General features: G+C 44.4%; 1 protein-coding gene across 2 annotated transcripts; it reads left to right on the top strand.

Moving 5' to 3' along the window:
• On the top strand, nt 1-24,992 carry SRPX2 (sushi repeat containing protein X-linked 2). 2 transcript variants are annotated; one of them, XM_044235395.1, is made up of 11 exons: nt 1-307; nt 1,981-2,206; nt 6,866-6,946; nt 16,627-16,818; nt 19,008-19,184; nt 19,484-19,610; nt 19,760-19,881; nt 21,214-21,393; nt 21,574-21,707; nt 23,024-23,145; nt 24,462-24,992. In XM_044235395.1, exons 2-11 carry the CDS (start codon nt 2,125-2,127, stop codon nt 24,640-24,642), a joined length of 1,398 nt encoding a protein of 465 aa, XP_044091330.1. In that variant the 5' UTR covers nt 1-307; nt 1,981-2,124; the 3' UTR covers nt 24,643-24,992. The 2 variants fall into 2 exon arrangements, with proteins under 2 accessions (XP_044091330.1, XP_044091331.1); XM_044235396.1 differs by lacking the exon at nt 1-307 and adding an exon at nt 627-673.
• Nucleotides 24,993-27,521: the final 2,529 nt, after the last annotated feature.

Below are 27,521 nucleotides of genomic sequence, written 5' to 3'. Positions count from 1 at the left end.
CCCTGTTTTGTGGCAGAAGGACTGTGTGCCTCTAATCTTTGTCGTTCTTTCTCCCCTACCTCTCTACAACCCTTCTCCGAGGGAGGAATAGCTTATAGCTTTGGGGATAATATAGCTTTAAGGAAATTTTTGGCAGATGCGGATGTCCTCACATCTGGGCAGTGTTAACAGAATCCCGGAGGCCTGGACAGACCAAGAGCCACTCGTTCTAGGAATGTTAAATAGAAGTTTTTCCGACTGATGTGAGGAGCAGAGAGGAAGGAGAAAAAGAAGGAGAAAGAAAGAGAGCACAAAACATATAAAACAGGTAAGATCTGCTGCTTAATCCTTCGTACTATATACTACCTCATTTCACAACTATGGGGGGTAATGAGACCCAGGACATGAGCAACATGGCTGGTGGGGGGAGGGTTCTTTTATGAAACTGGATCATATGCTGCTTGCCATCTGAGCTATGACCTGGCTGCAGATAGGAATCCCCACTACCTTCCCGGCCCACAGCAGCGGGGGTGGGGGTCGTGACTCCTAGAGTCAGGTTTTCAGTCTCAGTCTCAGATCCAGGGAGGAGGAAGACAGGGAAACCTTCACAGATGCAGAGCAGTGGGTCTCAAAAGGATAGCCCCTGCTCCAGAACCAAGGAACTGGATTGAGGATGCATCTGTGAGAGGGGCTGGTAATTAGTTTACCTAGTTGTTCATTTTCCTGAATCGCTCCTTCATCTCACTTTTCTTATGCTTTTGTTCCCTCTCTTTGCGTTCATCTCTTGCCTTCAACCCTGGAAAATTTTCTTCTTTTTCAAGCTTCCTTCCCGCACCTTTCCACTTTCCTTGCCTCCCTAGCTTGTTCTCAATTTTTTTTTTCTATCCTGCTTCCTTGCCAGTCTCTGGACAAAATCTGAAGCCAAGCAGCAATGAATTGGAAAATAAATTTCTGCCTTTCTTGGACTTCTCTTGTCCCTTTAGGACTCTGGCCAGAATCTGCCATCTTTTTGTTTCTCCTTTTCTGGGACTGACTCCTCCCCTAAGCATGACATTTCATTGAGAGCGTGTGGGCGAATGAGTGCTTGCTGAGAAGTTCAGTGGCCAGTTTATACTAATAGGCAGCAAGCTTAATACTGTCTTATATGAAGTATTCGCTTACTGGAACCACAAAACTCATCCAATTAGAGTGAGGACAGGACAGGAAGTGAGAGGGCAACTGGAGCTTACTCACCCTCTCCTCACGTACCTCAGTAGGTTCTTCCCAACCTCACTGACTTCCTGCTGGCTCGGCAGAGTAAAACTAGAAGGTTAGGCTGGACTGGAAAGCCAAAAGCCACTAAGTCTCAAAACCCAAAGCCAAAAAAAAAAGCCAGGCCATAGTTAATACTTGAGAGACTAGAGAAAGGAAACCTCTAGTCCTAATACAAAGTTGGGTATAATAATATCTAATATATATTTATTGCTTCCCTATGTGCCAGGCAATAATCTCTTCTGTAAGATAGATACTATTATCATTCCCATTTTATAGATGAGGAAATTGAGGCTCAGAGAAGTTAAGGAAGTTTTCAAGACCCCATAGCTAATACGGCCAGAATTGAATACATACACAGATCTGTGTAACTCTAGATTTCAAGCTCTTAGTCCATACAAACTAATGCTTTCCCAGATTAGTGGTTAGGAAATACTAGTTAAATGGATGAAACCAACTGGTAGCTTTTCGATCACAGGATTCCCTCTTGGTTCTATATGACTTTATGTTGGCCCTTTCCTGATCTTGATTCCTCCATGTCCCTCTTTATAACTTGGACAATGGAACATTTGCATCTGATCTCACTAGGATTAATTGAGAATTGATTGTTTTATGTCATCCCCCTCTTGGGAGGAAAAGGGGTCAGAAATGACAAATAGAGTCTTGTTATTGTTCAAGACGGAAGATCCTTACAAGGGGGACAATGTAACAAGCATTCAATAATTTAAAATTTTCTCTTCTTCCTCACAGATTCTGCATTTCTGCTACTTCTCACTTTTGGAAGTTCACTGATGGCTGATTTCTGAAAGATATTTTCCTTTTCCTTGGTACTTCTGGCCACATATACCCATTTCTTATCTCCCTAACCTCCCCTCATCCCAACTCCTTTCAAAGATGGCTGGTCAACTAACCCAAAGAGGAGCTCTATCTCTCCTGCTCTTCCTCACTCCAGCAGTGACTTCAACATGGTACGCAGGTAAGTTTTAGTACCTGTTGCCCATTACTTCCAAGGAAGGCAGGACCTAGACTAAGTCTTGGAAAAGGGAGAGTTAGACTGCAATAAGAGACACTTAAATTAAATGAAGAATTATTGTTTGCAACAACAAAGAAGGTTAATCACTGCAACTGGCTAACAAGGGAGGATTTTGAGGCAAACAAGAGATACTTGAAAACAGGCTGCATTGGCACAAACATGAGAGGGTTGGACAACATGGCTTTTGAGGCCATTATCTCACCTGCTTCTGCACTCAGCTTCCTTTCTCCCTCCCTCCTTCCCTCCCCACCTCAGTCTCTCCCTCCCTCTCTCTCCCCCAGACCTCACTTATAGGACAAGATTTTTTTTTAATTTTTTATTTTTTATAAACATATATTTTTAGCCCCCAGGGTACAGGTATGTGAATCACCAGTTTACACACTTCATAGCACTCACCAAAGCACATACCCTCCCCAATGTCCATAACCCCAACCCCCTTCTCCCAACCCCCCTCCCCCCAGCAACCCTCAGTTTGTTTTGTGAGGTTAAGAGTCACTTATGGTTTGTCTCCCTCCCAATCCCATCTTGTTTCATTTATTCTTCTCCTACCCCCTTTACCCCCCATGTTGTATCTCCACTTCCTCCTATCAGGGAGATCATATGATAGTTGTCTTTCTCCGCTTGACTTATTTCGCTAAGCATGATACCCTCTAGTTCTATCCACGTAGGACAAGATTTTTATAGTCCCTTTCTGTCAAAGGTGTTAATGACAATACAGATCACAGTCTCTTAAACAGTAATTCCCCGGTCCCTACTGGCTTATTCCTTACTTCAGAAGGTATAGAGTTTCCTGGATTCCTGAATGTGTCATCCTTTGCCCCTAAAAATATAGGGAGCTGAAGAGAACAGACTCAGTGAGGAGACGGAAAGGGGGAGGGGGAGAAGTGAAGGAAGGATAATGAGGTGGCAGACAGAGGTTTTTGTTGGGGCCCAAATGACATTCCAAGTGCTAAGAATATTCTGTGGCCTACAGTGTCTGCCCTCATGGGGGCTGGGAGGAGTAGGGGGAAGGAGTCAGACCCAACCAACAGAGTTAGGAAAATATCCAGAGATGAGTAAATAACAAACTGCTTCAATCACATCCACAGTCCCTGCAGCTGAAATTTTCCACATGCCTTTAGCTCCTGGTGGAGGCTTTTGGCAGTAGCTCTGTTTGTCTGGAACAGCTGCATCAAACTTTTAAACAAATATGCGAACTTCTTCCCCTCTTTGGCTTAACTGGGCTTTGTAGGGGGTGAAGCACAAGGGCTGACATTGAGATGAAGAAATTCAAGTCAAGCCCTTGGCAGAGTACACACTGTTTGGGGTTAAAGGACCCCCCAAGTCTCCAGGAGATAATACGTGCAGCTGTCCTCGCCAATCTCCCCCTAGTTTCAGTTCAAGTATGTAAGACGGAAATCCAGCCAAAGACCAAAGGACTAGGGAGTGGAGATTAGATGGGTTGAAGCCCAATTTGGGACACCTGTAGGAAAACTCATGGAGTACAAGGGCCTTTACCTTTTCCAGAGTGGAAGCCTGAGCTATTGGAGTCTTGGGGACAGAGCAGTTTAAAACAAACAAACAAACAAAAAACTTAGACTTATTTGAGACTTTCAAAGGGCTGTTTGCAAAGCGGGCACTCTCCTTTTCCAAAACAATCGTGAGGCTCCTTCTGAGGAGCCCAGGTTGGTGAGGTCTCTGACAGCCCTACAAACCTACTCACTCGGCCTTCTTCTGTTCTTAGGAGGCTTCATGATGAGAGAAATTCAGAAATTTTTTGATAATCCTCCCCTACATTGCTAGCTCGGCTGTCTAAGCTTGCTGTACTCATTTGTTCATTCATTCATTCAACAGCTATCTATTGACCACTCTATGTTCATTCAATGTTGTTTATTTAAAACCCAGAGTTTCGTCCTCCAATAGGAATGACACAAGGAAAGCAGCCAAGTATGGATTCAGGGTTATTCAGAAAAAGGATCCAGGAATAATCAGCAGGGGTTGGGAAAGGTTAAGAATATTAATGAAGTGAATAGTGGGTTATAAAGTGCGGATTGGCATATCTGTGCAGTTCAGGAAGTAAGACTATATTCGTGGCTGTAAGCCAAGCATCAGTGTGAATCTTAAAATAGTTTCCAACTATTAGTTACGTTTCCCACCATACCTTTGTGAAGGGCAGTACTTAGAGGTTCTGACAGTACTATGGAATTTGGAAGGACCCAGTAAAAGACCACACAGTAATCTCTGATTGATGGAAAGGAACTGAGGAATACTGCCCAAACCTCTCTTCCCCAGTGCTGAAAAGGGTTAAGCAGATGGAACAATGTCGGGAGTGTGCCCCTCTATTTTCTTATCTTTCATCTCCATATCTTAACACTGGCAAAATAAAATACCCCAAGACAAGGCAAAGAGAGGGAAATGGCAAGGCTTCAAGTGGTAAGGGGGCCTAAGCCCATTCCCATCACAATGCAAAGTTGGCCCTGGTCTAGCTACCTCTGCACCCTGCTGGAGACTGTAATTATCTGACTGAATCTTCCCCCCAGCTTGCCCACATCCCCTGTAATTCTGGAATGATCCAAATGGCTTTGTGGCCTTTGATCCCACACACAGAGCAAAAAGGATAGATTGCAAGAAAGATTTTGGGGCTTTTTTTTTTTCCTCTGCTGGATATTGTCCAACGCGTTCTCTTACTGCCATCTTTAGTGGAGTATCTGAGTTCGGTATCAGGGAATCAAACCACCCTGGCCTTGGCCAGAAGGCCCACTCTGCTCCTTCCTAGCTGGGAGAACTTGGGCTGCTCCCTTAACTTCTCCAAGCCTGTTTCTTCATCTGTATATCAGAGAACAATAGGAGTGTCTACGTAACTGAAATGTTAGGGTGACATAATACGATAACATATGTAATGAACTGAACACAGAGTACAAGGATGTTCTGGGTAAGGAAGTGCCCAGTGATGTGAGCAGTGGTGTTGCTCCTGCTGTTGTTGCTGCTACTGCTCTCAAGCCATAGGCTTCTAACACTCTTGTTTGCTCTTCTGTAAACAGAGGCTTCCTCCCTGCTGGGCATTCCTTCACAAGCGAACTGGGGAACAAGAGTGCTGGGCCTAATCCTTTAGGGAATCCCACACATCTGGTCTCCTGTTTACAGAAGCTGTAAGGCTCTGAGGCTAATACTAAACTGAAACAGCTGACAAGGATTCATTGCCTCACAAAGAACCCTCCCATGTGGGAAGAGAGAGAGCAAGGGAGAGGAGGCCTAAGGAGAAACAAAGGAAAGCCAAGAAAAAAAACCCAACTGGGAAAACAGAAAAAAAAATAATAATAAAGGGAAAGAAAAAAAAATGAACTCTTTCCTCTGGAATGAGGGCAAACCAATGAAGACATGATTTCATAAGGCAAACTTTCAGTTTGATTCATTCCCTTGTTCATCAGGTTGGAATGGTTTCCCAGCACCCTCTACCCCCCAGTCTGGGCTTGTGGAAATGGAGGAGCGTCATCATCTAGCCCTCTGCTCCACCCTTTCGCGCAGCACCCCTCCCGCCCCCCCCATGCCTCCTCCTCTAGAGGCAGACCAGCTTGTGGTCTGAGTGTTTACAGGGGCCAAAGGACTCCAGCACTAAAACCCAGCCCTATCCTGAAAGCATACCCTCTCCTGGAAATGAGGAATTGCTTTCTGACTCCGGCATGGCTGGCTGCTGTATTCCTGGGCATACGAAAGGGCTCAGAGAGGCTGAAAAGAAAGCTTCCGGAAACTTCATTCTGGAAAGGACTAAGTTGTATTCCAATTAGTTTGTATTCATGACTGATTTCCTGCCGTCTGGTGGAACACACTGTTTAGTCTCCCAGACAGCCGCAGACCTGCCTCCACCAGGGACTGGGGCCATTTAACAGAATGGGGCTGGATTGGGAATGTTCTCCTAGTTCAGCAGCTCCCTGCTAAAGCTTCTGCTGATTAGAGGAACAGGACATTTCTCCAAAGGACTCTGCTTTCTTTTTGCTCCAAACTAGGACAAACTGCTGGAGACACGGATCTACACTCATTCCCTCTTGCATTTTGAACCCTCCTTCTGTTTGTCATGCTACCCCTGGCAATGACAACCAAATAGCAAAAAGGTGGTGCCCTATGGGCTAGTGGGAGATTGAGGAATTGTTTCTCTCTGAGGAATATGAGCAGGCCTGTCACTAGTGGGAATACTCTTACTCAGATTATTTTTCTCCTCCTACCTGGAACAACAGGCCATCTTCAGAGCTTGGTCATCAGTATCTCACCAAAACCCTGTGTGTTGCATCAAGGAAATGGGTCTGTTATAGTCTCCACTGGTGAGACTGATGGATAGTCAAGAAGTTCATTTTTTTTCTTTTGAATGGAAGCTTCTTGTGCTACCAGTAAGTCACTCCCCACCCCCCGAACATGAGCTCTCCTTCTATGCACCTGGGATGTTGAGATTTATGTACAATAGTTCTGCTGCCTTACAAGGCAAAATTTTCCCCACTAAATATCCAGCTGCTGACTCCCCCATGGAGTGCCATGTCCTCAGGAAGGGACCAAGTTGGATAGGGGGAAAGGTTGGGAAGGACTTGAGCAAGATTTTAGTGTGTCATCTTGGTATTTTCTTCCTCCTTCTAGGTTCAGGCTACTACCCAGATGAAAGCTACAATGAAGTATATGCTGAAGAGGTCCCACGGGCCCCTGCCCTAGACTACCGAGGTAAACCTCCCTATTTCTCAGGCCTAGACCCTCCCTGAAGCATCCTCACCCAGCTTTGCTCACATGTACCAAACAAAACTGCTGCTCAGGGAATCAGGGGCTGTGATTTCCAATCATGAACTTGGTTACTGACTTGCTGTATGACCTTAACTTTTTAGCACTAAGGTTACCCATCTATTATTAAACATTAAGTATTGACTGAATACCTACTGTATGCCTAATCCTGTGCAGGGTAAGCTTGTGGATGATACAACATCTAAGGTAAGGTTTTGTCCTCCTCAAGGAGCTTACCTTTTGCTGGGGGCTGGGTGGGAGTGGGGGATGGGTGAGAGGGCAATAAAATTAGCACATGTAGGGCAAGTAAGTGTGAAACTATGTGGCAGCAGTAAATGCAATAAGAGTTAAGAAAAAGAAGTCAGGGGAAGAATCATGAAAGATGATGTTTAGGTTAGGCCTTGAATGGTGTGTGAATTTTGAGAACTGGAGAAAGGAGGGGAAGGCATTCAGTGAAGCAGTTGGCCACAGATAGAGAGGTAAGAACAAAACAGAGGAAGGAGCTAAGAAGAAACCATTCTGACTGGAGGAGATGGGATGTGGAGGAAGTAGGGGAAAATAAAGTTGAGTATAAAGAGTAAGACAAAATTAGGAAAGGCTCCATGATCTAAGGAACTCTCTTAGGTCAGGCAAGAGAACGATCTGTGAAGAATGCTGAATAGGGAGGTACTCCTACATTAGACAGCAAGTTAGACCAGGTAATATCTAGTATCTCTTCCATTTCTAAGATTCTTTGTTTCTATGCTTTGCAAGCCAGGCAGAAGAGTTTAGCTGTTGTACTTGGAGTTATAAGGAGCTGTCATATGTCTTTGCACAGGGGGTGGCATGGCAATGATAATTTCAAAATATCAACCTTGTTATTGTTACAGAAGTAGGGGTTCAAGAAGGGGAGATCCTGGGTCAGGGAGACTCTTCATTACATGAATCAGTAATTGTAACATCGGTCAGAGATGATTGAGGGTAGTGGCTAAGAAATGGAGAGTAAGGATGAACCCCAGAGATGTTTCAAAGAAAGATATGACAAGATTTGATTCAGATGTGATGTACCAAGAGGCTAAGAAACAAACAGATACCTGAAAGCATCTCTTCTGAATACCTGGGAGAACTGTAAGACCCCTCTCAGAAAGACATAGTTAGAAAGGAAAATTAGTTTGGGGAAGGTACCCTATAAGCAGTGGGAAGTAGGAAGATGGAGCTTAGATGGATGAGCTGTCTGTGAGACCAGAGGGCCAAAAGTCAGAGCCTCAGAGGACATTTACAGATGTGAGTAGGAGAAGAGAAGCCAACAAGGGAAAAAGAGATAGTTAGAAGTCAGCCCTGTAGAAGGAGATCCAGGTAGTAGTTATCATATTACAGAAGCCACATGAGAAGAGAATTTTAAGGAAAGGGAAAAGAATGAGGTATCTACTGTGTCAAATATTGCAGAGAAAAACAGTGTATTTCAAACATTATACTTGGCAAGAAGAAGGTAAATGGTAGGAAAACTACTTGGAGCTAGTTTCTCAAGAAATGATCAGAGCTTTGGGTTTCTCTATGCTTCTTTCTTGCTACCTTCTGCCTATCTTCTTGCTGCCAAATGGTCCACACCCACTGCTTTGTTGTCTTTGCTTCCACTAACTCCTAAACTCTGTGAGGTCTGTTTCCCACTCACCCACAAATACCATGCAGAAACAACATTCCTTGAAGATCACAATTCTTTCCAATGCCTAGATCATATGGCCCTTTCTGAAACTTCAATCTCACTAGTCTCTTGGCAGCAATGAGCAAAACCCTCTCTTCTTACCATCCCCCACCTCCACATACTTGGGCTCCATGCCATTTCACTCTTCTGGTCATAGCTCAAGCCAAGAAAGGAGATAGGCTCTCTAGAGGTGACAAGAGACAATGAGGCATGGATCTGAACTTTATACAACCCTGACATGTCTCCTGAGTTCCCAGATAAGATCTTTAACAGCTACTGGAAACTTCCATCTAAAGTTATCTAAAACTAAATTCTTTCATCTTCCCTGAAAAAGGCTCAACCACTGACCTTCCTGCTTTGGATAATAATGCCATTGTTCTAAAAAAAAAAAAAGACTCAATGGCATTTTTGTTTGTTTCAAGTTTTTATTTAAATTCCAGTTAGTTGGGGTGTCTGGGTAGCTCAGTCAGTTAAGCCTCTCTTTTTATTTTTTTTTAAGATTTTACTTATTTATTTGACAAAGAGAGATCACAAGTAGACAGAGAGGCAGGCAGAGAGAGAGAGAGAGAGAGAGAAGCAGGCTCCCTGCCGAGCAGAGAGCCCAATGTGGGACTCGATCCCAGGACCCTGAGATCATGACCTGAGCTGAAGGCAGCGGCTTAACCCACTGAGCCACCCAGGTGCCCCTCTTTTTATTTTTTTTAATTTCTTTAAAGATTTTATTTATTTATTTGATGGAGAGATAGCACAAGTAGGCAGAGCAGCAGGCAGAGGAAGAGGGAGAAGCAGCCTCTCCACTGAGCAGGAAGCCCAATGCAGAACTCCATCCCAGGACCCTGGGATCATAACCTGAGCCGAAGGCAGATGTTTGACTGACTGAGCCATCTAGGCGCCTCTAAGCATCCAACTCTTGATTTCAGCTCAGGTCATGATCTCAGGGTCATGAGTTTAAGCCCCACATTGGGCTCCACACTGGGCATGGAGCATGCTTAAGATTTTCTCTCTCCCTGTCACTCTGCCCCTACCCGCCCCCGACTCATGCTCTCTCTCTCTCTCAAAAAAAAAAAAAATAAAATAAAATAAATTCCAGTTATTTAATTGTGTAATATCAGATCCAGGAGTAGAATTCAGTGACTCCTCACTAATATACAACACTCAGTGCTCATCACACCTTTTTTTTTCTTTTTAAAAATTTATTTATTATTTTAAAGAGAGCATGTATGCAAGTGGAAAGGACAGAGGGAGAGGGACAGAGAATCTCAAGCAGACTCCATAGTGAGCACGGAACCGGATGAGGGGCTAGATCCCTCAACCGTGAGATGATGACCTGAGCTGAAACCAAGAGTCGGACACTTAACTGACTATACCATCCAGGTGTCCCACAGCAAGTGCCCCTCATACCACCCATCACCCATTTAACTGAACCCCCCCTCCCTCCCACCTCCTCTCTGGCAACTCTCATTTTGTTCTCTATAGTTAAGAGTCTTTTTTTGTTGTGCCTCTTTCTTTTCCCCCCAAAAATTGTTTGTTTCATTTCTTAAATTCCACATATGAGTGCAATCATGTGGTATTTGTCTTTCTCTGAATGAGTTATTTCTTGTAGCATAATACACTCTAGCTCCACCCACATTTTTGCAAACGGCAAGATTTCATTCTTTTTTGATGGCTGAATACTATTCCATTGTATATATACACCACAATTTCTTTATCCACTTGTCAGCTGATGGACATTTGGGCTCTTTCCATAATTGGGCTATTGTAAATAATGCAGCTATAAACATCAAGGTACATGTGTCCCTTTAAATTAGTATTTTTATATCCTTTGGGCAAATACCTAGTATGCACCTGCTGGATCACAGGATAGTTCTATTTTTAATTTTTTGAGGAACCTCCATACTGTTTTCCAGAGTGGCTGTGCCAGTTTGCATTCCCACCAACACTGTAAGAGGTTTCCCCTTTCTCCATCAATGGCATTTTTAATAGTCCCTTTTCCTCATCACGTCTCACCATTCACTAGGAACTATCATTTCTTTATTACTCCATGGGATTAAAACTTTTATACCTCACACACAGATAATGACAATTGCCTCCTAACTGGATTCTCAGATTCATGCTTTTCCCTTCCCCAAACCTAGTGGCCCGCTGTGACCACTTTTTTTTTCCCTTAATCCACTTAGCTTGTGGTACCCACTGGTACTATTTCTAACAGAATTTGGCCTCAGTCTAGCTGCCCAGACTGAGAATTCATTACCCTTTTCCCCCAAATGAAACCTATGCTTCAGCCAGATTAGGAGAACTCTACTCTGGTCCCTGATGGCTTTAGCCCACACTGAGCTTTCCCTCATCCATTCCCTCATTTCCTTGCACTCATTTATTCAATAAATATCTACTGAGTATCTACTAAGTACTTCCTCTGAAATAAATATTTATTGTGCGGACCACTCATTTGGCATTCATTACGTGCTGCCCCTTGGGTTTGCTTTTTTGTTACCCTCAACAAAATAATTACCTGTTAACAAAAGAAGCCATGTGTGATACCCCTGCAGATCTATGTAAAAAGTAGTGCTCGAGAAATGTTTGCTAACTGGTTGGCATCCTGGGAACAGAACCCAGATTGTAGGAAACTGTAAATGGGAGAAGTTGAAAGGGAAGGGCAACAAACAGGGGTCTGGCAGCCCTAAGATTAATATTAACCTGCATCATTGGTTATTTTTAAATGTCATAAAGCTCCTTAGAAAAATGTAAGTGACATGGTGGCCTTTGGCCTTGGGGTCAAGTGTCTCATGGCTTTTTCTGGAACTTAATCTCAGGACATAAAACTGAGTGAGGTTATCACTGTTGAGCAGCTTGGGCGTGGCTGGGAAAATACAACCCAAGATCCCAGCCTCGCTTGTAAGGTCTTTGCGTTTTCACACTGACTCTGCAATTGTAGTGAGTGAGACTTTCTGTTAAAAAAAAAAAAAAGTCTGGCAGCAACGTCTTGTTGCTTGAAGCAAAATGAGCAGGCAGCTCACACCCAGACACTGATTTAGGAAATATTCCCAGGGCTAGATATATTTTACACAGGCAATTTCATATGGTTCTTAGAACAGCCCTAGGAAACCCGTTTAGTATCCCTATTTTACAGAACAGGAAACTTAGCTCAGAGAAGGTAAATTTAGAGAGCAGCAGAGCTCAGAGGTGGCAGAGTGGGAATCGTGACCCAGGTGGGTCTGTCAGACTCCAAAACTGCGCTCATTCCATCTCTTTCATCATAACATAACCCATCATTTAAAAAAAAAAAAAAGAAGAAGATTACATAAAGGAGAAGCGTTAACTAGTAAAAACCAGATCATGATTTTAGAGCCAGCTGACCATGTAGTTTGGTGCCATTTTGGCTAATCCTGAACTTTCTTTCATTCCCTTATCCCGCCTCTTTGCGTGGAGTCAGAAACCCTTGTCTGAAGTATACTGCCCATTCTCCGGGGGCACCGCTTTTCCAGCATATTGCTTCAGCCCTAGACAAAGTGGTAACTCTGCCTGGGTAATCTCAAGATAATCACAGATGAGGCCTTTTCACCTTTGTTGTCAGCACTTTGTTTTCTTCTAATCCCCACAAAGAGATAGGCAGACAGCTGCACAGAGAAGAGGACATGGGTCTGAGTTTCAAGTCCCAGCTCCTCTACCTGCCAGCAATTTCACCCTGGACCAACACATATTGTGTGCCAGTTGTTGTGCTGTGTATTTTATAAGTGTTATTTCATTTAAATAAATTGTATGCATGCTATGTAGTGACATGGAAAGGTCTCTGAAACACATTGTTAAGTTTATTTTTAAAAACATTGGTGGGAACAGTAGCATAACGCACTACTCTGTGTGTTAAAAGGAAGGGGGTAGGGACTCCTGGGCGGCTCAGTCGGTTAAGCGTCTGCCTTCAGCTCAGTTCATGATCCCAGAGTCCTGGGACTGAGCTCTCCCTTGGGCTCCCTGCTCAGCGGAGAGTCTGTTTCTCCCTCTCCTTCTGCCCCTACTCCTGCTCATGCCCTCGCTCGCTCACTCTCTCAAATAAATAACTTTTTTTCCCAAAAATTTAAGGGGGGGTAAGAAGAATCTAGAACAATATATGCTTTATATGCATAAAGAAACAACAGTGGTTTTTTATGGGGGGAATAAGTGGGAGTAGACTTGGGAGCAGGGTTGGGAGGGAGACTTTTCACTATGTAAGTTTTTATACTTTTGTGTTTCAAATCATGTGACTATATTACCTATTCAAAAACATAAATTTATACTTCCAAATAGCAGCCTAATGCACTGTAGCGGCAGATATTGTGATTAGAAAAAAAAAAAGATAGGCTTTAGAGCCAGACAAAGCTTGGGTTCGAATCCCAGCTCTGCCTGATACTTGCCGAGGGACTCCAGACAAGTTACTTCCCCATCTGCAAAACAGGGATGAACACCTATCTAACTCACAGGGCTGTTGCAAATTGTATGAAATGATGGATGTGAAAATAAAAAAAATATATGTGCAAAGCATTGTGCCCAGCACATGGTAGCTACTCAGTAATGGCTAACACGTTTCCTACCAGACATTTTTGCCATGCAATTTTTAGCCTCATCCTTAGTTTTAGTTTCCCATCAGCATTCTTTGGGTACAGTTGTCGAACTGATTGTAAATTTCCACAACCATACTGTCATGTCTCCTATACGTATGTCTTACATTTAATCCACATCAGCAGCCTGAAAGGCACTGTCACGTGCCTCACTTCCATGTCGTGTGCCCACCTTTTACCTTGCTCTACCAGTCTGGTGACCCTACCCAAAAAGGAAATGAGGTCCGTCTGGAATTACTTGCTCTTCAGGGCACCTGGAGATAACCACTTCTCTTTCTAACTGCTCAGAAGCCTATGTTTAAATATTCTAGAACCCGCTGCTGTCAGCACCATTGGCCTCACCAGGCTATGGTTCCCAGAGGTTGCCTTCCTCCTTCAGGGCATCTAATGTACAACACTGTGACCATAGTGAATCATAATACTGTGTTGTGTACTTGAAATTTGCTAGGAGACTGCATCTTCAGGGTGGTCACTATGAAAAAAAAAATGGTAACTGAAATTATGGATGTGTTCATCAACTTGATTGCAGGGATCATTTCACAATGTATATGTATATTAAAACAGCATGTCATATACCTTAATATATATATCATTTTATTTGTCGATTGCACCCTTAATAAAACTGGGGTGAAAACAAAATTAGGATAGTGTTTTTGCTCTTTTCCAGCCCTCCCATGTGTTTTCTTTATGCTAAGAATCCTCTGGGCCAGCAAATGTGAACTTACTTGCAATAAGGAGGCCCTCTTTTACTATCTCAGCGTTTATCCTGAACTTTGTAGTTCCCTTTATTGAGCTTGCTGGTTCTATTCATTGCAATCTGATGTGTATTTTTCTTGGCAGAATACAGGCGAGCAAGAGAACAGGAGTGATTGTTGGGGTCCCGGCCTCCCATGTGGAGTAGTTGTGTGGTGACATAATCAACAGCTCTGGAGTTATAGTGCTGAAGAGACTTGCTGTAATTTGGAGACGGGGTCCCCAGATGGCAGTCGTGTATCGCAGGCCTGGGCTCAAAACTAGCACTGGAAGCCACAAGCGTGTTGTTGTTTAGAGGATAGTTTTTCCACACTGTCATCTGTCTTCATTCACCAGCTGCTCTCAGGCAGATGTTCCTGGCCTGTCTCTGTTCCTTTAGCTCCCGATGTGCTTTTGTTTAAAGCCCCTCCCCTCTTTTTTTGTCCCAGGATTCGGGAACCAAATGAGCTCTTCCGGGGCTTTAGCCTTCCCAATCCCAGGCTAAAAGATCTGTGTAATCCTAATGTATGCCTCCCTAGGCATGTGGCCGTCTGCCTGTTTAGATGTGCTCCTTTAAAATCTGAACCCACTGGGGGCACCAGGGTGGCTCAGTTGCTTAAGCAGCTGCCTTGGGCTCCGGTCATGATCTCAGGATGTTGGAATGGAGTCCTGCATCAGGTTCCATCCCTGCTCAGCATGGAGCCTGCTTCACCCTCTGCCTGCTGCTTCTCCTGCTTGGGCTCGCTCTCTGTCTCCACTCTCTCTATTTCTCTCTGGCAAAATAAATAAATAAAACCTTTTAAAAAATGTGAACCCACTGAAGAGTCATTTATTTTGTGTAACCAATGAGGCATCTTTGAATGTCTTTATAATTTAAGGGCTCTTTTATCTTTCGTGCTCAGTACCGAACTGGGATCTCACTTTCATTCCTAAGCAGCCTTCTTTGGTATCACATTCCCTTCCTCTCTCTAGTTTATATATTTGTGTTTTGTTTTGTTTTTTTTTTTTAGTCATTTTAAATTTACATACTGTAAAATTCATTCTTTTTGGGGTACAGTTCTATGAATTTCAAAGAATGCATATAGTCAGGTAACCACCACCATGGTTCCATCAGCTCAAAAACTTGCCCAGCGCTACCCCTTCGAAGTTATCCCCAACCTTCTCTCCTGATCTCTGGCAACCACTGATCTGTCCCTGTATTTTTGCCTAAGCCAGAATGTCATATAAATGGAATCTTACGGTACGCAGACTTTTTTTTTTTGTATGCAGACTTTTGAACCTGGCTTCTTTTGCTTCGCAACCTGCCTTGGCAAGTCATCGTTGTAGTCCTGTGCGTCAGACCTTCCTTCTTTTACAGATAAACCAGTCAGTTTAACCCTTCAGCCACAAGACATCTGAGTTGTTTCCAGCTTTTGTTAAGTATGAACCGAGATATTTTAAACATTTGAAAACAGCGTTTTGTATGAACACGGGTTTTTTTTTTAAGATTTTATTTATTTATTTGAGTGAGAGTGAGAGAGAAAGAGCACATGCAGGGGGAGCAGCAGAAGGAGAGGGAGAAGCAGGCTCTCCACTGAGCAGAGAGCCCGATGTGGGGCTTGATTCCAGGACCCCGGGATCATGACCTGAGCCAAAGGCAGAGGCTTTAACCCACTGAGCCACCCAGGCGCCCCCTCGGGTTTTCATTTCACCTGACTAAATACATAACGTGGACTTGTAGAGGTGCACAGCAAGTGTGTATTCATCTTTATAAGAAAATACCAAAATATTTTCCAAAGTCGCAGTATCATTTTGTATTTGCCCTTGCAGCGTGTGAGAGTTCCAGTTTCTCTCCATCTCCACCGACACTTGATGTATTTTTTTTTTAAATTTAGACATCCTAATGGGTGTATAATGGTGTCTTGTGGTGGTTTTAATTTGCATTTCTCTACGGACTAATGATGCTGTACATCTTTTCATGTACTTATTTGCTTATCAGTATATCCTCTTCAGTGACATGTCTGTTCATGTTTTCTACCCTTGTTCTAACTGGATTTTTTACTGTTGAGTTTTGAGAGTTCTTTTTATAATCTAGCTACTAGTCCTATGTCGGCTATTTCAAATAATGCAAATATTTTCTCCCAGTTTGTGTTTTTTCCTGTCTATTACAGTGCTTTTGACGGAACACAAGTTTTTAGTTTTGACAAGGTTTAATTTTGTAGATTTTTCTTCTATGAATTGAGTTCTTGGTGTCATGTCTAAGATGTCTTTGCCTAGTTCTAGATTCCAGACATTTTCTCCTATGTTTTATTTCTCAAAGTTTTATAATTTTATTTTTTACAATTAAGTCCATGATCCACTTTGAGTTAACTTTTGTATAAGTTATAAGACTTAGGCCGAAGTTTTGTTTCATTTTGTTTGCCTATAGAAGTTTAATTACTCCAGCGCCATTTGTCCAAAAGGCTGGCTTTCCTCCATTGAGTTGCTTTTGCGCCTTTGTCAAAAATCATTTTGACAAACAGACCTATGTGGATCTATTTCCTGGCTCTCTATCCTGTTCCACTGATCAATGTGTCTGTCTTTTCACCAATACCATACTGCCTTGATGACTGGACCTCGGTCTTACTTTTTTTCTATTGCTACAGTCCCCCGGTGGTGTTATACATTGAATATCCAGGATGGAGAAGCCACATGCTACTCTCCAAGGGGAGGAAATTATCACAGCAGCCTGGGAACTCGTTGTGAGCTCTCCTGCGACCGGGGCTTTCGACTGATCGGACGAAGGTCGGTGCAATGCCTGCCAAGCCGCCGTTGGTCTGGAACTGCCTACTGCAGGCGTAAGTGCTGTGTGTGCACGTACAGACATGTGTATGTGGGGGAGGCCAGCCAGCCAGTCAGCCACTTGAGGGTATATGTTCTTGGAAATGTCACTATGCTCTCTGTAGAATGCAAACAGAATTTTCCACAGGTGCCCTGCAGGCCCTTTCCCCATCTTAACATTCTAGTTCATTTTCTCTCCCTGTGGTTATTGCCCAAGCAATATGGACAGTTAAGTAACAACAAGCCCTTCTGACTCAGAGGGTCCAGGAGTACATATAAGGTTTAGGACTAGGGCCTAGAGTAAACCTGGGCCTTTCTCTGGAGCTCTCAAGGATGTGTGTGGTCTCGGACTCTTTCTCACTCGAGGTGAACTGTTACACTTTCTGCCCTAAGGCCTTAGAGGGCCTTGGCAGTGAAGGTATGAGACATCAGCTATTCTTCATTTTCTTCTGAAAGTCAAGAAGAATCCCTAAGGCTAGAATGTGGAAATACTAATACACACAGTCTAAATCATGTCCCCCTCAGCTCCCAAATCCCTACCTGTTATTCAAGCTCCACAATGTACCCACGTTTAGCCGCTGAACTTTGTCTATCCGTATGTCCATCGCTGAATACCATTTGTAGAACCATCATGGGTGGAGGACCCTGCATTGGTCTCTTCAAGAGCTTGCTCAGTTCCTTGGTTACTCCCAGACTGCTTATCAATGAATGCGGTAGAAACACAAATGTGTGCGCATGAATGCAGTGTAAGTGGATGTATGGCAGTGAGCATTTAGAGAGAGATGGCATTGGTCAGAAAAGATGCTGTGGAGAAATGGGGAGGCCTGATAGCCAGAAAGAAAGAAGCCGCCACACACCTTTAGGTGATTGTAAGTAATTTGGCTTTGGACGCATACCCATTCATTTCCAAAATGAACTTGAGTTGGGCTTACAAAATTAAAACGATATGCCTATAAATGAACATAAAATTAGTTAAAAGAATGGCGACACCCGTGTTTCTAGGTGCTTGGAATGAGTTAATTACTATGTTTGAACCCTGAATCTGGCTTTGTCCTTCCCCATTAGAGAGAAAAGGGCACACACCTTGGGTCATTTTCACTGTCATATAATACTAGGAATACAAATTTATCTGAAAAGACAAACCTTTGTCCTTTGCCCTGATTTCAAGAAAGTCATTCTTCCATAGGTCTTTAAATACAGGTTATTAGAAAACATAAAAGGCACTCATCTTCAATTCTTCTTTGGCCAAGAAGCCAAACGAACATAGATTACATAGAATTTTTATTCAAAGCTCCAATAACCAAACATATGCAGAGCTAGAACTTAGATAACCTAAAGTGTAACTTGCCTACTTCTCTCAAGTATCAGGTATCTCAAACTAGACTTAGGCAAACTCATAGTCAGGCTCACAAGCAATTCAGAGTCAGTCTACACTTTTAGCACACGTAGTGTCTAAAGCCCAAGGACTCCTCTTTAATCAAATACCACCAAGTCTGGCCCTCCAGGCACTGGCGTGACCTGTATTTTCACCCAGATGTAAGATGAACCTGCTTTCACATGAAAGTGAGCCTCATCTCTGCTCAGTGGTGAGCCTGCTCCTCCCCCCTTCTCTACCTGCCTCTCTGCCTACTTGTGATCTCTGTCAAATAAATAAAATATTTTTTAAAAAAGTGAGCCTCAGCTGAGGGGTGCTGTTGTAACCGCAAAATTATACTCAAAGGGGAGCTTTGCATTTGCTAAAGAGCATCTAGGATTTGAGGAACTAGTTCGGAAAACAGCTACTGAGGACTTAAATGAGTCCAGAGGTTTGTATGCATTGTCTCTTTTAACCTGCACAACAATCCTGTGGAATATCCGTATTTTACTGGTGAAAGCACTGAGGCACAGAGAGAGATGAGGTAATTTGCTCGAGTCACAGAGCTAGTAAGAGGTGGAGCTGGGATCCAAACTTGGGTGGATTCTGAAGTCCATGCACTTTAACAAGTAATTCACTTCTTCAAGGTACCCCCGACCTCCAAGAGTATTGCTGTGTTTTATGATATGAAAATTAAAAGCAGCTGTGCACAAGAATATAAGGACAGTTTGGGGTGTAGGGTTTTTTATACTTTCTGCTGCCTCTGATATGATTATGCCTGTGCTAGATGCCCAGGCATCACCTCCAGGTAGTCCCACAGGCCACTGAGCTTGCCACTTGGTTCTCCCTTAGAGATGAGATGCCACGTGCTGCCATTCATCACTAGTGGCACTTATACCTGCACAAATGGGGTGCTTCTTGACTCCCGCTGTGACTACAGCTGTGCCAGTGGCTACCACTTGGAAGGTGATCGCAGCCGAATCTGCATGGAAGATGGGCGATGGAGTGGAGGCGATCCCGTATGTGTAGGTAAATGGTGGTGGCTTCCATGTGTCCTGCGGCAAAGAGCCACCCTGGCATTATAGTCACAGGTGATGGGGAATTCTCACCACAGAGGCATTGCTGCTTGCTGTGAGGGTGGCACGCTGGGCACAAGCTCAACAAAGCGGTCACTTTCCCTGGTGCTGGGCTTCCTCTCCCAGTTGCACTGAGCGTCTTGAACCGCGGTGTGTCTCTTACCTACCCAGTGGGGAGGTATTGCTTCTATGGGTTCCCTCCAGGGAAGGTAGGGGGCCCATGAGTCAGCACTTGATTTCTGACCCTGGTAGACCTAGATCCCCCCAAGATCCGTTGTCCCCACTCACGGGAGAAGATGGCAGAGCCAGAGAAACTGACAGCTCGGGTATATTGGGACCCACCCTTGGTGAAAGATTCTGCTGATGGTACCATCACCAGGTGAGGAACGGATTCCCCTTACACCTCCCAGTGGTTTCTTGGGCTGCCCACACTGCACTTCACAGGCTGATGCCACCGTGATGATGTGCTCCACACCCCAGTTCTAAGAGTCTGCTTCCTCAATGGCTCTCTTACCTGGTCCCATGCAGGGTGACACTTCGGGGCCCTGAGCCTGGCTCTCACTTTCCCGAAGGAGAGCATGTGATTCGATATACTGCCTACGATCGAGCCTATAACCGAGCCAGCTGCAAGTTCATTGTGAAAGTACAAGGTCAGAAAGAAGTCTTCCATCTCTACATTGTTCATTATTCCTGCTCCACCCTGACCCTCTCCATGCCCACCAAAACTCTCTCCCCTCTGTGACTGAAACAGATGACTCTTTGATATTGGGAGAGGGAAAAAAACAAGTTCATTTATACAGGTTCATTCAGGAAGCTGCATTACATGTGTATACACACTTCAGAAACCCTGATTGCCCCGTAAGACTGTCTCATTCTAAATCTCGATAAAATTCATGAGGCTACTCTGTATTTATTTCTTTTCTTAGTCTTCTAATCGTCAAATCTAATGAGCCTTCATTCTCAGTCTTTGACCTCTGCTGAAATTGGTGGTTGGTGATGGCAGCCTGATTCTTCCTCTTTGGGTTGTGTTGTATTGTTTCGATTTGGGTTTTTTTGTTTGTTTGTTTGTTTGTTTGCTATAAAAATAATTCATGCTCATCATTGAATATTTTGGAAATAAATATACAAGGGGGAAAGTATCTATTGCCCCATCATCCAGAGGCAATTATTATTAATCTTTTGGGATTTTCCTCCCAGTCTTTTATCTACATAGACTTAAAAAAATAGATAGTTGAGCTCATACTGTACAACCAATCTTAGATCCCCTTTTTCACTTTCATTACAACACAGGTAGTTTTCTCATGCTTTTTAAAAATTCTTCAGAAATATTTTTAATGAGAACATATTAACCTACTTTTTTTAAAAAGATTTTACTTATTTATTTGAGATATAACGAGAGTGAGAGAGACAGAAAGCACAAGCACGGGGAGCAGCAGGCCAAAGGAGAAGCAGACTCCCTGCCAAGCAGGCAGCCAGATGCGGGGCTCGATCCCAGGACTCTGGGATCACGACCTGAGCTGAAGGCAGATGCTTAACCAACTGAGCCACTCAGGTGCCCCTATTAACCTACTTCTAAGAATATATTTTGACTTGCTTAACACTTCTACCACTAATGGATATTCAAGTCTTTTCCAATTTATTATTGATATTAAAAATTAATTACATAAGATGGTCATCTTTGTGCAGGGTGTCTATAGGGTCTGAAAACAAACTTTTTGTTTTTACAGATGGATATTCTTTTTTATGATAGTGTGTATACGCCCTTGCACCTCCAGATTTTATGAACACCTTTGTGTGCATTTCAGCTTTAATTCCTTAGGAGGGAAATTCTGGCCCCACCCTTGGCCACTGAAAACACAGAGAAGCTATTCATTCTGATCCTCCTCAGTCTCCTGATCTAGAAAACACAGCATGGGTACCCTCTTAACCTTTTGTTCCTAAAAGATATACCATAGTCCCTAACGTGAACCCCTCCCTGACAGTGAGACGCTGCCCAACTCTAAAACCACCACAGCATGGCTACCTCACCTGCACCTCGGCAGGGGACAACTATGGTGCCACCTGTGAATATCACTGTGATGGAGGTTATGAACGCCAAGGAACCCCCTCCCGGGTCTGCCAGTCCAGCCGCCAGTGGTCAGGATCACCACCCATCTGTGCCCGTGAGTGAAAGCAGAGGGGTGAGCAGGGTGGACATACTGATCAGGGCTACTTTGGAGGAGGAAAGGCAGAAACAACCAAAAAGAGTTAACTTGAAAGACTGCAACTCCTCAAGGTGTTGTTACCTGTGCTGGAATGAAGGAAAGGCTGTACTCTGAACTGACCATATGCTCTTGCCCTAGCTATGAAGATTAATGTCAATGTCAACTCTGCTGCTGGCCTTCTGGATCAGTTCTATGAGAAACAGCGACTCCTCATCATCTCAGCTCCTGATCCTTCCAACCGATATTATAAAATGCAGATCTCAATGCTGCAGGTGAGACCCACCTCCTAATTAGGGCTTAGCTCCTTTACTTACCCCCTAAGCCCCACTCCATTACTAAGCGTTACCTAGCCAAAGCCATTTGTGCAGGAGGGAGAGGTAGATAAGACACAATAGATATGCTCATTGGGTCTTATAAAAAGGTTCTTGAAGAGAATTCATGGAGTACTAATGGGACCAAGAGACCCAAGAGAAACAGCTCTCAGGGGCTGGGACCAAGAGAAACAGCTCTGAGGAGCTACAAGGGTCTAGACACCCAGGTAAGAGAAGATGCTGTTTAGGGGGGGATTTCTAAAGGTTAAATCTTAGAAGTTGTTAAGTCAATATTCAGAGACTCATGATGGCAGCAGCTCTATCAAAGGGATGATCCTGGGTGTCCATACCAAAACCAACCTAACGCCTCTAGCAATCTCTCCCCACCCCCCACCAAAAGGGCAGACAAAGACAACACCTCAGCTTGAACAGAAAGCAAGAGCAGGAACAGGAAGCAGCCAGTAAGGACAGTGATTCTGAGGTTCAAGACTAGAGGAGTAGCCCAAAGATTAAATAAGGGGTTGGGTGCCCCAGAGTGTTCACTGTTGTTTAAAACCTTGCTCTGGGTAACTGACTCAAAGGTGACCCTGCAAGACAAAGAGCCAGGATAGGGTTATAGGGTGTCCTGCCCAGTGTGAGGAAGGCAACAAAAGGTAATGAAAAGAGCACCAGCCCTACTTCGGAGAACTGTTGGAGACTGAGAGAAGGCCATGGCTATGTAGCCTAGTGGTAAGGAGCATACACTTGGGCAGGCAGTATCAGCCCTCAGTTTGAGTCTTGGCTCAGCATCTTACTGTTGTGCAAATTTGGGCAAGTTACTGTGTCCCCTACAGAACAGGAATGATACCACCTCGTTAGGGGTGTTGTAAGGATTCACTGATTCCTGCAAAGCATTGGGTATTTGTGTTCAATAAACAATAGCCATTATAATCACATCACCACAGCCATCTGTTAAGAGCCCATGTTGGTTGGGGAAAGCCAGTGCAGTACTCAACAAGGAAAGATTATGTTCCTGCAATGTATCAATTACATTTAGCTTTTCTACACTGCATGGTGTGACAGGTTTGGTACATTTCACTGGGACAAAAGAAATACTGTTAGGGCAAATGCATTGGGAATGATAGAGGAAAGAGACAGTTGAACCCCATGGGATGATGGTTGGGGGAGAAGCCCCTCCTTTCCTACACTGTCTCAGGGTGGTCCTAGGAAGAATCAGCTAAGTAGCCTTGGGTTTGAGTCTAAGGACCTATTCCATCAAACCTTCGCTTCTCTCCTAGCAATCCACCTGTGGACTGGACCAGCGCCATGTGACCATCATTGAACTGGTGGGGCGGCCACCTCAGGAGGTGGGGCGCATCCGGGAGCAACAGCTGTCAGCCAACATCATCGAGGAGCTCAGGTCCAGGCTGGAGGCCACAGGGAAAGGGGAAGGGACAGAAACCCTGGGCAGGACACTGGCAATGGGAGGGTTGGGGGAGAAGCAACAGACACTACCCTCTTGAGGCATGCCTTGTGTTTGAACTCTTTGGATGCGATAGATAAAAACAGAGAATATCTGGTAGAATATCAAAATCAAATGGGCAGAGGGGAGAGTGTAAAACACTGATGACCAGGCTCCACTCCAAACTACCTCAGGACTGTGCTTTTATTTATTACTTAATTTTTTTTAAAAAAGACGCTATTTATTCGACACAGAGAGACAGCAAAAGAGTGAACACAAGCAGGGGGAGCAGCAGGCAGAGAGAGAGGGAGAAGCAGGCTTCCCGCCAAGCAAGGAGCCTGACGTAGGGCTCAATCCCAGCACCCTGGGATCATGACCCGAGCGGAAGGCAGACATTAATGACTGAGCCACCCAGGTGACCCAGAACGGTGCTTTCATAAGGCACCCCAGGTGACTCTGAATCATAGCCAGGGCTGAGATACAGACCCAAACATGACTCAGAGAATCCTCTGATTCTGTTGTCTCATGGCCTCATCTCTTTGTCTTCAGTCTTGAAAGGAGCAAAAGGCATCTTTTTAGGCACTAAAATCTGAATCACACATCTCTGGACCCTGGGCGAAGAGAAGACTATTGGGGACAAGTGGTAGAAGTGGACTTTTCTCATCATCTATTCATTATCACCCCTCCAATGCCTGCATGTACACTCAGGCCAATAAAGCTATCATTGCTTGCTGTTCTCTATAAATGATACATGCCTCTCAGGCTATTGCAGTGTGGACAGAAAGATTCAGTCCCAGGTAGGGGAGAGCCTGGGAAACACACAGAGGAAGGAGACTGCAAACTTGCATCTCCAAATAGAAGAGCTGACCAGGTAATATTAACCAATATCAGGGCTGCCATGTATGGTTGTGCCAGTTATGCCCACCCCAACTCTAGAAAACTCTAGTTGCATCATAGTACATATGTCTGGTGCTCCCTGGAGTTATTCTGTGCAGCTCACAGAGTATATGTGATAGTCCTGCTTAAAGGGGCCTATGAGGGAAGCATAGCCTGACAGTTGCTCCATCTGGGGTAAGGAAGGGGTGGTGTAGCAGAGTTAGATGCAAAGGAACAGCAAGACTAGGGTCGGAACAGAGAAAAAACAAAGGAGCTTGAGGTAGGAGACAGGGTGGGGACAAGAGATCAGGTAGAGAATGGATTAGTCCATGGGTAGAGCATGGTGGGATGAAGCCCAGACAAGGTCTTACTTACACCTTGTGGACTCCTCTCTCTAGGCAATTTCAGCGCCTCACTCCCTCCTACTTCAACATGGTATTGATTGACAAGCAGGGAATTGACCGGGAACGCTACATGGAACCTGTCACCCCCGAAGAAATCTTCACATTCATTGATGACTACCTACTGAGCAACAAGGAGCTGATCCAGCGCCAGGAGCAAAGGGACATGTGCGAGTGAACTTGAGCCAGGGCACAGATGGAGGTCAAGAGAAAACTCTCCTAGTTGGCCAAAACTGGGTCCTGATAAAAGGCAGAGATGGTTCCCCACGGTTCTAGGTATAGGACTCTGAGGTGGGTGAGATTCACCAATTCTGGGACATTCCCAGGGCCCTTTGTGGGGCTGTGTAATAGTTTCCCTAAGCAAGTCTCTGCTTTAAGTAGCACTGGAGGAGCATACGAAGCTAGGCAGGGACTGAGGACAGGTCCTGGGCAATGGGCTGGGGGTGAAAGTCTTCTTTTCGCAATCTGGTCCCCTGCGCTACTCTCCAAAGTCTTCCAAGATAAGTAAATTCTCAATTCATACACCAACTGGCTGTGTTTGAAATGGTTCCTCTACCCGGAGGTGACAGCAGAGGGCAGCACAATCACAACAGATAAGCAGGACATGTAAGTAAGCAAGTGTAGGGGGATTTTCCCCTACAGGTGAGCTGTATCATTGGAGGCGCTGGGTGGGAGCTTCAAGATCTTGAGCTTGTCCTTTGCTCTTTTAGGGGATTGGCTTACAAATGTGATGTTAACCATTGCTTCATGTAAAAATAAGGAAAATGTGGCCATGGGAGGCCGCTGAGGAAGATGGATCAGGCCAGAGCAGAATGTTTGGTCCTGGCCCCTCCAGCTCACTCAAAGGCGAAAATTTCTTCTTACTGAGCCTCCAGTACCCCAGCAAAAGGCAGCCAGGGCTGTCCCTTCCTCAGGGATGCCCTCAGCTCATGATCTAGGCAACCTGTAAACCATCACTCCAATCCTCTGTAGAACTAGTGGAGAAGAAAAAAAAAAAAGATTCAGCTTCATGTATTATTCAGATTCTTTTTTAAAAAAAAAAAAGATTTTTATTTATTTATTTGACAGAGAAAGAGACAAGGAGAGAGGGAACGCAAGCAGGGTGAGTGGGAGAGGGAGAAGCAAGCTTCCTGCTGAGCAGGGAGCCCAATGTGGGGCTCGATCCCAGCAACCCTGGGATCATGACCTGAGCCGAAGGCAGATGCTTAATGACTAAGCCACTCAGTCGCCCTACTCAGATCCTTAAAAAAGAAATATGAGAGAGAGAGAAAGAGAGAGAGAACATAAGCAGCAGGGAGCAGCAGAGGGAGAGGGAGAAGCAGGCTCCCCACTGAGCGGGGAGCCTGATGAGGGGCTCCATCCCAAGACCCCAGAATCATGACCTAAGGCAAAGGCAGGGATCTGCCCAACAGATCCTTTTTAAGAGGTGAGCAGAGAGCAGGTAGGAGTTGCCACAACCCAAAATCAAGCTTTAAGATCCAGGCCTGAAAGTAAATTTGAGGCTGGGCCACTTTGAAATGCAGCAACACTTTACAGTGTGTCCTTATTTGAGAAAAGATATCCTTCCCGTGCTGCTGAGAACCTTCTTCTTTTTCCCCCCTTCTTTGCAAATTTTATTTATTTTTTATTAACATATAATGTATGAGAACTTTCTTTTTAACTCTCATGGAACCCAGGGTCATTTCTCCTTCAGCTTTGCCTAGGGGTCCCCAGTGGAAAATTACAGGGAAGAAGAAAGCAGGCTGAGTGGAGAGGCAGAGCTAATGCTTGAGTCCTCACTATGTACTGAGTGCCATTCTAAACACTCTATCCACCGACTTGGAATCTTTACAAGAACCTTCTCAAGCAGGTCCCGTGATTAGTCCCATTTCACAGATGAGGAAATTGAGGCTGAGAGTGATTAGGCAACTCGCCTGAGATCAGACAGCTAGTAAGTGCAAGCTGGGATTTAAACACCAGCAGGCTGGCTCCGGAGTCCATGTTCTTAAATATTATGCTGTACTGCCCTTGCCTTTTTGACTTGTCATTTCAAGACAGCTGACTGCTCCAAGCAAAGATAAGGGTTTCAACTTCTCTAAGTAATCCTACTCAGCACAAGACTTGGGAGTGGACCCAGGAGGAAAGAGGGAACTGGGAGCTCTCAACCCAAGAAAATCCACTCTCCAAAGAAGAGGAATGGGATAAAAATCATGAGCCCAGAACAGAGAGGGTAGTAGTGAGTCAGAAAGAAGTTATTTCCACTGCAGGCTTAGTGGAAATCTCCTTTGTAAAATGCAAAATAAAAAGTGAGGCAGTGGCTGAGTGGACCAGGACATGGAGTGAATGATCAAACTTGGAGCAAAAAAGTCCCTTCTCCCTCTTCCCTCCAGGGAAATACAGGAGCTTGGAAAGTCAAAAGACAAGTTATGGGCAGAAGACAAAATACAATGAGCTAATGTGGGAAATCTCTGGTCAGACTAGGTCTATGGTTCCAAAGGCAAAGATTGCACATTAGTCAGAATAAATGCTCTGCCTTGTCTTTATCACTTACACTTCAAGTGGCAAGCCAGGGCATGCTAGCCAGTTAAAGGCCCAAATGACGACATGAATGACAACCTGAACTGAGTTTCCACATGGGCCTGATAGAAATGTTCCTCCAGCTTCGAAAAACTGAGAAGCTTTTCTTTTTATTGAGTAGTCAGATAGGCAAGTCAATATTGCTTTCTTTAGGTTAAGCCTCACTGTAACCTCTTTTGCCTTATGATTCAGAAAATTCCAGCCTCTAAAGTAGGGGGAGGGGGCGGCAGCAGAATCAAGCTCACAGTCAGACAAGGGGGCTCGCCTCACCCCAACCTTGTACATATCTGTTTTTCTCTCTCTGCCTCCCAACTACCCCCATCTCCATCTCCCCATATATCTCATACACACACACACACACACACACACACACACTAATGTGCACAAGCCATTGAGTCCATCAGCTGGTTAGATAACATTCAAAGAATCCTGATTATCCTACCTTGTAGACTAAACTTATTTCTTTGAGATATTTTAGAAAAACAGAGTCATCCCTTCCTT

This window comes from Neovison vison, chromosome X (genome assembly GCF_020171115.1).
Source record: "Neovison vison isolate M4711 chromosome X, ASM_NN_V1, whole genome shotgun sequence".
Lineage (NCBI taxonomy): Eukaryota > Metazoa > Chordata > Mammalia > Carnivora > Mustelidae > Neogale > Neogale vison.
The sequence above is the reverse complement of the archived record's forward strand: the minus strand, read 5'-3'. Positions and strand labels throughout refer to the sequence as shown.